Genomic DNA, 10,322 nt, shown 5'->3' with positions numbered 1-10,322 from the left:
TGTCTTCCTTTTTTTAATTCAAAGGATCTAAAGTTAAAAATTTGAGATTTTGGAATTTGGGTGCTATCATTCTGCTATCTAGCTTTACCTATATTATTATTATTGTTGTTGTTGTTGTTGTTATTTTATTTCGCAATGGATTAAAAGAATATTAGCCATTATATGTAAAGAACATAGGCTAAATATTAGTGCACACTTGATTGTTGCACACAACTGTACACACATAATTTGCATAACATTTGTGACTACTATTCTTTGCAACAACAGATGTGAAATAAACATTGTTCATGTAACATAATGCTAAGCGATACAGCTGAAAGGTTACAAATTTTTGTCTGTATGCTTTTATTTTTTTTATATATAAAAATAAATTACTTGGTGGTAGTAATTAATTTTGTTGATTAATCTTTTTAGTGCTATCAAGTAATATTTACCATTCCATAAATAATTTTTTTTTTTAAAAAAAAAAAGGTAATATTTACCACATGTTGAAGTTGAAAAAGCCAACAAACGACATGCTATAGTAAACGATAGTGGCAAGTGTAAAGTAAAGAAGAAAACGGCAGGGATTAACAAAGCCATTGCACGTGCCAATGAAAGAAGAAAGAAGAAGTTAGTGGAGACAGCTGTCAAGCATTAATTGGTTGCATAGTTAAGAGATTATTAGTTAGTTATTTTAGGCGGCAAATCGAAATCTGTTCTCGGTGTATATATAGAGTAGTTTGTTAATTATTTGTAACAAAATTCATATCATTCTCTCTCAATAATCAATAAGATTTTTAGTTTCTTCAAGAATCTTTTCCTTTTACATGGTATCAAAGCATTTTGTTTCTGTTTCAGAGCATTTTCCTTTTGTTTCTTAGTTTCCAAACAAAGCTTGAATTTACAAAACCAGAGCTTCTTGAGATTTTCTTTCTTGTTCATGGCTTTCCAATTCCACAAACAACACTCAATCTCAAACTACACATTTAGTGCCTTCTTAAAGTGTAGTAATGGCAGATGAATCTACAAACAATCCTTTCTTTCTCCTAGCGAATGAGAATCCTGGTCTTGTTCTCACATCACAGCCTCTAATTGGTCCTGAGAACTACATGAGTTGGGCAAGATCTGTGTTCTTGGCTTTGAGTGCCAGAAACAAATTTGGCTTTGTGAATGGATTGACTCTTAAGCTAGATCCATCTTCTCCATTGTTCAATTCTTGGAGTAGATGTAACATTACGATGCTTTCATGGTTAACAAATTCATTTAGCATGGAGCTTAAAGCAAGTGTCATGTATATCAATACTGCAAAGGACTTATGGATTGACCTCAAGGACAAGCTCTCTCAAGGCAATACTCCAAGGCTTTTTGAGCTTCAAAAGGAGATCTCTCATCTTTCACAAGGATCACTCTTACTGAGTTCTTATTTCACAAAGTTCAAAACTTTGAGGGATGAATTTTCCAATTATCAACCTTTCACAGTTTGCACTTGTGCTTGCACTTGTAGATCAAAGCCTTCTCAATTGAATGCTCAGGGAGCATGTATTTCATTTTTTGATGGGATTGAATGATAGCTATGGGAATATCATTGGTCAAATTCTATTAATTGAGCCTTTTCCCTCTCTTAGCAAAGTATGTTCTTTGATTTTGTAAGAAGAGAAAAGGAGTATTGGTCATGGTTTCAACATGATTCAATTTGCAAATGTTGTTGCTATATATGTGAGTAATAGCAAAGGTTTTCATGGTAATCAAGGTCATAATCATGGTGGAAAAGGGTTTAATTCTAAGAAAGAAAGACATGTATGCACATACTATGGTCTCACTAGTCATATAGTAGATAAATGCTATAAGTTTCATGGTTATCCTCCAGGTTATAAACCAAAAGGAGGTAACAAAGCTATGACAAATCAAGTTTTTGCAATATTGCCCTCTGGAAACTTTGGATTGGATAGTTTTCCTTCACCACTGAATGTTGGTTTACCTATTGTTGGTGCTTTACCTACTAGTGTTTTGCCTAATGTTAGTGCTCAATCTAACATTGTTCCTACCTTACAGAACTTTCTTGGTCATTATTTAGGGGTTCTCATTTGCAAGCTAGTCCGCAAACTTCCTTGTCTCAATGCCCTCTTTCTCAAGCCCAATGTGAGTAGTTCCTTAACTTTTTGAAGAATTATGTAGCTCCTAGATCAAGTAATGGTACTCAGGCTGCCCATCAAGTTGCTTCTATCATGGCACCAAATTCTTCCATTCCACAAATCTCAACTTCCACCTCCACTTCACCTTCTTGTTCATCTAATTTTTCAGGTAATCCATGTTGGACTCCACCCAATATTTCTCATTCCATTTTTTTTTTTTGCTCAATTCACTGCAATTACTTCTATAGTCCAAACTTGTGTCTATTTGACAAATGGGGAAGAAGCCTAAATCACACATGTAGGCACAGTGCAAGTTTCTTCCACACTTACTCTCACTAATGTTTTTGTGTGTTCCTTCTTTTAGTTTTAATTTGATATCAATTAGTTAACTCACCAAAAATCTTTCTTGTTGCCTCATCTTTCTTGGTGATTGTTGTTTCATTCAAGACATTGCTCAATGGAGCACGATTGGTTTGGGTAAGGAAAACAATGGATTGTATTTGCTACAAGACTCAAATTCTAGAACAGTTGCATCTGCTCTTGCTGCTACTATTAATCACATCTCGTCCTTCAGATTTGTGGCACCATAGACTAGGTCATCCCGCTCATTCAAAACTTCATTTGTTGAAACAAGTTGTACAGTTTGATGTTTCCAATAAAACACGTTGTTGTGATGTTTGTCATTTTCCAAAGCAAAAGAGCCTTCCTTAGTTCCTTTTACTCCTAGTACTCATGTATCATCTAAACCTTTTGAATTGATTCATTGTGACCTAAGGGGTCCTTTTGCTACTAATACTATTGATGGTTTTAAATACTTCTTGACTATTGTGGATGATTTCGCTAGATGTACTTGGGTTTACCTTCTTAAACATAAATCTGAAACTCAAATTTTTCTTCCTCAATTTGCAACTATGGTGAATACTCAATTCAATAGCAAAATCAAAACCATTAGGAGTGATAATGGTACTAAATTTTACTTAAAATATTTCTTTCACTCCAATGGCATTTTGCACCAATTATCATGTGTTGATACTCCTCAACAAAATGAGGTTGTTGAGAGGAAGCATCAACACATTCTTAATGTTGCAAGAGCTTTAAAGTTTCAGTCCAAAGTTCCTTTGTGTTTCTAGGGTGATTGTATCTTAACAAAAGTACATTTAATCAACAAAATTCCCTCAAAATATTTCAGATATAAAAGTCCTTATAAGCTTCTTTTTAACTCTCCACCTTCCTATCATCATCTTAGATGTTTTGGATGCTTGTGTTTCATTTCTACCTTACCTCATAATAGGAACAAATTTGCACCTAGGGCAAGAAAGTGTGTGTTCTTAGGCTATCCCTATGGCATAAAAGGCTACAAGGTTTTGGATCTTGAATCAAATTTTGTTCACATTTGTAGAGATGCCATTTTTTATGAGCATATTTTTCCAGATGTCATTTCTTCTTAACCTTTAGGTTTCTATCTAGATGATTTTGTCTACCTCAAATAATCCTACCTCTATTCTTGCCTCAGACTCATCCTTACCCCTAATTTAGCCATTAGTTACTCCTCCCTCACCTAGTATCCCCACTAAAACTAGTACTAATTTCCTAGGTACCTCCACTACAATTTATACAGAACCTACTGTTTCCACTGAGTTAATTCCTTCTAATTCAATATCTGATCCTATTCCATCTGATTCTCCTTCACCTATTCCTCCTTAACCCATCTTAAGAAGGTCTACTAGACCTTATAATCCTCCACCTTATCTTTCTGAATATTCCTACAAGTCTGTCAGTGCCAAGCCTGGTTCTAGTTTGCCATATAACATTTCAAATTGTTTGGATTACTCTCATCTTGGTCCCACTTTTCATTCTTTTGTCACGGCAGTCACCACAACTCCATCAAAACTTGTCTCTTTTAATTAGGCAGTTCAATTTTCTGAATGAAGGGCTGCCATGGACAAAAAAATTGAGGCTTTAGAGGTTAATAATACTTGGACTTTAACTCAATTACCTGCTGTAAGTCCCCCATTAGTTGTAAATGGGTATACAGAATTAAATACCTTCCAAATGGCACTATCGAAAGGTATAAGTCACGTTTAGTTACCAAGGGATTCACACAAAAACATGGTTTAGACTATTTAGAAACCTTTTCCCCAGTAGCTAAATCTGTCTCTGTCAAAATTGTTCTTTCTTTGGTTATTGTGAAAGCGTGGTTCCTCTACCAAATGGATGTCAACAATGCATTTTTGCGTGGTGACTTAGTTGAGGATGTTTACATGTGCTTACCACCTGGTTTTCACAGCAAGGGGAATAATTTGGTTTGCAAATTGAACAAAAGTCTTTATGGCCTTAAGTAAGTTGCAAGGCAATGGTTTGAGAAATTTCCAACCACCATTCTGCATATGGGATTTGTTCAATCTAAATCTGATTATTCTTTGTTCACTCACACTCAAGGGTCTTCTTTTACAGTGTTGTTGGTCTATGTGAATGATATACTGCTTACTAGGAATAACCCTATATGTGTTGATAGTTTAAAGAAGTTGCTTGATGACAGGTTTGGGTTGAAAGACCTTGGTTCACTAAGATATTTCTTAAGACTTAAGGTAGCTAGAAGTGATGAAGGTATAAGTTTGAACCAGAGAAAATATGCCTTAGAGATTTTGAAGGACACTAGTTTCATTGGTTCTAAAGCTGTAAAGTTCCCTATGGAGTAAAATTTAAGGCTGTCTAAGTATGAAGGCAAGCCACATACAGACCCTGGTCAGTTCAGGAGGTTAATTGGAAGGCTATTGTGCTTAACTCTAACAAGACTTAACATCACTTATGTTGTGCATAGGTTAAGTCAGTTTGTATCACAGCCAAGGAAACCTCACTTGCTTGCAGCCCACAGAGTGCTTTGGTACATAAAAGGGTCACTAGAAAAAGGAATTTTCTTCTCTAGTAACTCTAATTTGCATATTAAGTCCTTTTGTGATGCAGACTAGGCTAGATGCCCTGACAAGAGAAAATCATTGACAAGTTATGCAATTTATCTAGGAGAATTCTTGATATCATGGAGATCAAAGAAACAAAGAGTGGTCTCAAGGTCCTCAGTAGAAGCCGAGTATAGAGTAATGGCCAGTGTAACATGTGAGATAACTTGGGTGCTGCAACTGCTCAAAGATTTGAAGATTAAACATCCTAAACCAACTATGTTATTATGTGATAATCAAGCAGCATTGTATATAATTGCTAATCCAGTCTTCCATGAGAGGACTAAACATATTGAAATGGATTGCCACTTGGTTCAAGACAAGATTTTGGAAGGGATGATTAAGACTTTTCATGTGGCCACAAATGCTCAAGTAACCAATATATTTACCAAAGCTTTAGGCTTCAGCTCTTTTACAAGACTTTTTGAGAAGCTAGGATTAAAAGATATATTTGTACCAAGGCAATTGAAGGGAAATTCTTCACTTCAAGTCACTGACCTTAAGGCTCAGGACTTAAGGGGGAGTGTTGAAGTTGAAGAAGCCAACAAACGACATGCTATAGTAAACGATAGTGGCAAGTGTAAAGTAAAGAAGAAAATGGTAGGGAGTAACAAAGCCATTACACATGCCAGTGAAAGAAGAAAGAAGAAAGAAGAAGTTAGTGGAAACAGGTGTCAAGCATTGATTGGTTGCATAGTTAAGACTTTGTTAGTTATTTTAGGCGGCAAATTAGCCTCTGTTCTCGGTGTATATATAGAGTAGTTTGTTAATTATTTGTAACAGATTTTCATATTATTCTCTCTCAATAATCAATAAGATTGTCAGAATCTTCAAGAATCTTTTCCTTTTACACCACAAAAGGCCCCCATAGTCCCTTACTACAATGAAACTCTCCCTGTTTTTACTACACATGGCATTTTGGGGAAGACATATGCATAACAACTTTTTTCTACATATTTGTTTTTGGTTTCCCACGATTGTCCGGGTCAACTTACGCACACCTCGACTAATCCCCACTCGCAGTGGGAGCCTGCCGCTGGCCGCAAGGTGTTGCAATTGCTGGGACTCAAACTGGGGAGCAAACCAAGTCAAACCCAGAGCCTTACCCAATGGTGAACAAGCCACTAGGCCACACTTGGTGGTTACTTTTTTCTACGTAAGCTCATTCATGGACCATTCTTTTACATTTACCAAAAAAGAACCGTATTTTTTTTTTCTTTCAAACCCGTTATACTATTTTCTTGCAATCGAAAGTCTTCAGAACAAGCTACTTGGTTAGGCTAGAAGTTTGGTTGTATTCATTACAATTATGGGTTAATTCTCCACAGAACCTTGAATTTCCTTTCCATGACTCATTTTAGGGAAAAAAAAAATGACCGTAGGTGCCAATAATTGATTTCAATTCTCCAAGACAAAATGTAATCGGGCTAATGCAATCTGTTTATTTTTGGAATATATTATAACATACACAAATGCATATTGGTAATCATATTCATACAATCATCATAGAAGCTGTGCACTAGAGGACTTGTAGTTGTAGAACACAGTATCTTCTAGTACCTCCCCTGTACCCAAACTACTTTGCCATATTTGCCTGTTCAATGCTTGATTCATTTCATTTCAATCTTTCTGGTCTGCAAACGGCTTGACAACATACTCATTGCCCTTTTTTCATATAAAAAAAAAAATTTATAATATAGCTCGTCTTTTATGGCAACTTCAGTTTACCAAATAAATGTAGTATTCCATGGACGAAAATTGAAAGAGATGGCATGCATCATTGCCTTTTTTTGTTGGTAATGGTTACCATGGCAACTGGCAAGATAGTCATAGCACATCCAAACGCCAAATCTTGTGCCCTAACTCAGCCGCACTACATCTACAATTCTGCATTCAAGAAGTTTTGCATTCAATTTCCATGTGGTGGACTGCTTCAACCTTAACGGGACATCATATAGCCTGCTAGGTAGATTTATGACAGTCATTTGGATCCGTGAGTAGATTTATGAGTCATTGCTACCATGCATATAGACACACGTTTTTGTGAGGATAAAATCAACTAGTATCATTTCAGTTGAAAATGGACAAAATACCAGGACCTAATTTTTGTTACAGGAACAAAATAGTTGATGTTAAAATGGGCATTAGAAGCAAGAACAGCCAGTTCTATTCTTCAATTGCACGTGTTTTCTCTATTCTAGCTAATACTTCATGATCTTGAACAAAGAACATCCTCCTTATCTTCACGCAATCACCTTGTTTGTTCGTTGAAGCTCATCCATTAGTAAATGTGCTACAGATTTGTACCCCATCTCCCGAGCTTTGATGTCAATACAATTGTAAGTAAGTTTAGCAATAACTATGAGAAATATACTACACATTTAATAGTAGAAAATTAGACAAACCTCTGAATATTGCAATGCCAGTTGGAGCCATCTTCCGCTTCCTTAGGCAAAGTGAACTATCCAAAACAAACATGAAAATCTTCGATCAGTCCATAAAAAAGGCTTATAAAATGATTCTGCAAAACCATTTGGATATGATCATATTGGCTAAAATGCGATGACAGACAGCAACAGATTGAGATGACTAATAATTGAAACTTGAAGGCAATTTTCATAGAGTGATTTTCGTACCTGTTACATATCCAATAAGGGTTAATTCCTTTTTCTTCCACACAATGTGGGCACATCCATTCTTTGTCCTTTCTCACCTCATCCATCTCTAACAAAGCATTAAAACATAAATGTTAAATGTAATTATTTCAAAGTCTCTCCTCTCTGCAAATACAAAGTAAATTATTTTGCAAGATCACCATAAAATTTTATAACCCCAGAGCCACCGACTTTTATTTCATTTGCTTTTCCCTCTCTTGCAAAAAATATTCAACCAAGTACAGGTCAGTCACCTCATATCTGATGCTTCTAAGTGGAACAAAATGAGTCCACTCAGTCACAAGATATGGAACACAAAATTGGTGACTGCTTCATGTGTAAATTCAACTCATTATGATTGCATGATTTGTGGGGCTAATGTTATATCCATTGTTTTGTCATGGGGGGGAAAAAGCAAAGGATACTCGCTTTAGATAAAAGAGTTTCATTTTAATGAACTTCTAAATTGTTTACTTTCATCTGATATATGAAACATTTTCCTTAATTCTTTATATTTGGGACTTACCTTCACCATACCTAACCATGAGACAGGCTCGACAGAGAACACCATTACTAGAATGACAAGCTGAACAATCCGTCTTACCTGATTCGAATGTGTTCCAGGAATGTCAAAGCCATTGAATGGAATGTTTACTGTTTAGATTGCAGAAAGTGATTTCAGAAATAAAACTAACCTATGCAGGGCTCATCCATATCAAGATCACTACATCTCTTGCAATCTTCTTCTCCACACAGTTTCTTTTGCCTGCAATTACGTGTTTTTGGATTCACAATGACATATAATCTCCAATCACCACTTCATTTCAGACAAAAATATACTGCAAAATTAAAAGCAAGGGACACTAAATCTGAAACCAACTATGCAAAACAATTATCCTAATATTTCCAAAATGTCACAACAAATTTTGTAACTATAAATGACTTGCATTTTAACTCGGATGCTATTATAGTCTCCATAAAAAAGTGCACAACCAAACACATGGTTAGTGCTTTTGAAAATAAATCAATTAATTAATTTAAATTGTCAGAAAGCGAAATAGTTCACAACAATGAATAAGGGAACTAATTGAGACCCTATGAAAAAATTGAGGAGGCAGTTAAAATAACAGAACAAAATTGATTGAAAAAAGAGAAGTAAGATGGTTATCATGGTTATGTTGACGATATCAGAAAAATTCATCATCCATTAACACAAAACAACTAATTCTAATGACTTGTGCATTCCAGGTATTTCTAACTCAAATTCAATTATATGTAAAAAAAGAAGTATACAATGAAACACATGCTAATTAATTTTGAACACTAATCAAAATTGATTGATAATGGAGAGACAGAGACTATAAGGGCATAAACAAAACCTGCAGAAGTGGCAGCAAATTCCATAGACAGGGTCATAGAGACTGCCCCTTCCTTTGCTATTGCAGCGTTGGGCAGAATATTCCGGCGAAAGCTGAATCTCCAAACCACCCAGTTTCACCAAAGGCATGTTGGCAGGCCTCCTCTCTTCACTACTAGGAGTAGTAACATAACTCTCTTCACTTTCTTCTACACTCTCCTCTGAAACACCACCTACTTTCCCAACATTCCCGTTAATTAGTACAAAACAACCCAAATAGTTATATTACATTAACGACTCAAACTTCATTTTCTTTATAACAAAGAAATCTACGCACCTTCTTTTCCTCTCAAGCGATCGGACCGGCGCAAAGAAACGCGGTTCGGCCTCTTGTTGGCGGTGGCAGTTGAAGAATGCTTTAAGCGATGATCGGAATGCTTTAAGCGATCCGAGCGACGTAGTGGCGTGAGTGTGTAGTCCTTTTTACTGTGTTTTCTAAGATTGGTGGGTTTTACAGAGGAAGCGATTGAGCGGAGCTCGGAAGCAGTTTTGTGGAGTCCAAGTGAGGCCATACGAGCCTGATTTTCCAAGATTCTTGCATTTCGGAGGTCTTCGTAATCACTTGTTCCAAGCCTTCCCATTGTTGTGGTTGGTTCAATCGAATGGGAAGATAGGCACGGATTCAGACAAAGTTCAATCGAATGAGAAGACGGTGCTGATTGGGTAATGTGGGCAAATCAAGTTTAAACTCGATTTTGATTGTGGGTTTTCTAACTTCGCAGGTTGTCCTCGGGAGAATTCCCAACGGTCACGTATTTTAAATTTCAAATTTCGAAACGCTGATAGTGTGATTGGTTAATGTGTCTGTTTTTATTTTTGTTAGTAAATTTTTTTTTTTTTTTGGGGAAAAAAACATTTTTATTCATTACATTTTTTTTTAGAAGTGTTACCTGTGTATTTTCACAACAAATTATAGAGTTTAGTTGTTATTAGTTCTAATTTTTACATACCACTTAAATTATTTTTTTTTTTTTTTGTTATTGGTTCTAATTTAAACCAACTAAAATTACTTTTTTTGCTATATTGGACCACCAATAATAATATGTCATTGTATAACATTTCTCTTATATTTTGGGTAAGTTTACAGTTTTTTTGACCATTAAAATAATATTAAAAAAATTTATTTGGCATTTAAAAATATCGAGTAAGCATTTCAAATAAAATAAATAAAAATGTCAAG

The 10,322-nt window shown here is 35.5% G+C and overlaps 1 protein-coding gene across 2 annotated transcripts; it reads right to left on the bottom strand.

The window, feature by feature from the left end:
• Nucleotides 1-6,490: 6,490 nt before the first annotated feature.
• LOC112039599 (uncharacterized) lies at nt 6,491-9,918 on the bottom strand. 2 transcript variants are annotated; one of them, XM_024072489.2, is made up of 7 exons: nt 9,420-9,915; nt 9,105-9,315; nt 8,421-8,491; nt 8,252-8,329; nt 7,708-7,795; nt 7,477-7,532; nt 6,491-7,391 (listed from the first exon to the last, which is right to left on the bottom strand). In XM_024072489.2, the coding sequence occupies exons 1-7, from the start codon at nt 9,721-9,723 to the stop codon at nt 7,315-7,317; spliced, it is 885 nt and encodes a 294-aa protein (XP_023928257.1). In that variant the 5' UTR covers nt 9,724-9,915; the 3' UTR covers nt 6,491-7,314. The 2 variants fall into 2 exon arrangements, with proteins under 2 accessions (XP_023928257.1, XP_023928258.1); XM_024072490.2 differs by lacking the exon at nt 8,252-8,329 and having other exon boundaries at nt 9,420-9,918.
• Nucleotides 9,919-10,322: the final 404 nt, after the last annotated feature.

This window comes from Quercus suber, unplaced genomic scaffold (genome assembly GCF_002906115.3).
Source record: "Quercus suber isolate HL8 unplaced genomic scaffold, Cork oak 2.0 scaffold_325, whole genome shotgun sequence".
Classification (NCBI taxonomy): Eukaryota; Viridiplantae; Streptophyta; class Magnoliopsida; order Fagales; family Fagaceae; genus Quercus; species Quercus suber.
Note: the sequence above shows the minus strand (reverse complement) of the source record. Positions and strands in the feature narration are given on the sequence as shown.

Excerpts from the sequence above, each read along its gene's own strand:
- LOC112039599 (XM_024072489.2), bottom strand. The coding sequence starts at position 9,723 with ATGGGAAGGCTTGGAACAAGTGATTACGAAGACCTCCGAAATGCAAGA. Across the intron at positions 7,533-7,707 it reads CCTTATTGGATATGTAACAG|TTCACTTTGCCTAAGGAAGC; the intron begins GTACGAAAATCA and ends TGTTTTGGATAG. Across the intron at positions 7,392-7,476 it reads TGGCATTGCAATATTCAGAG|CTCGGGAGATGGGGTACAAA; the intron begins GTTTGTCTAATT and ends TTGACATCAAAG.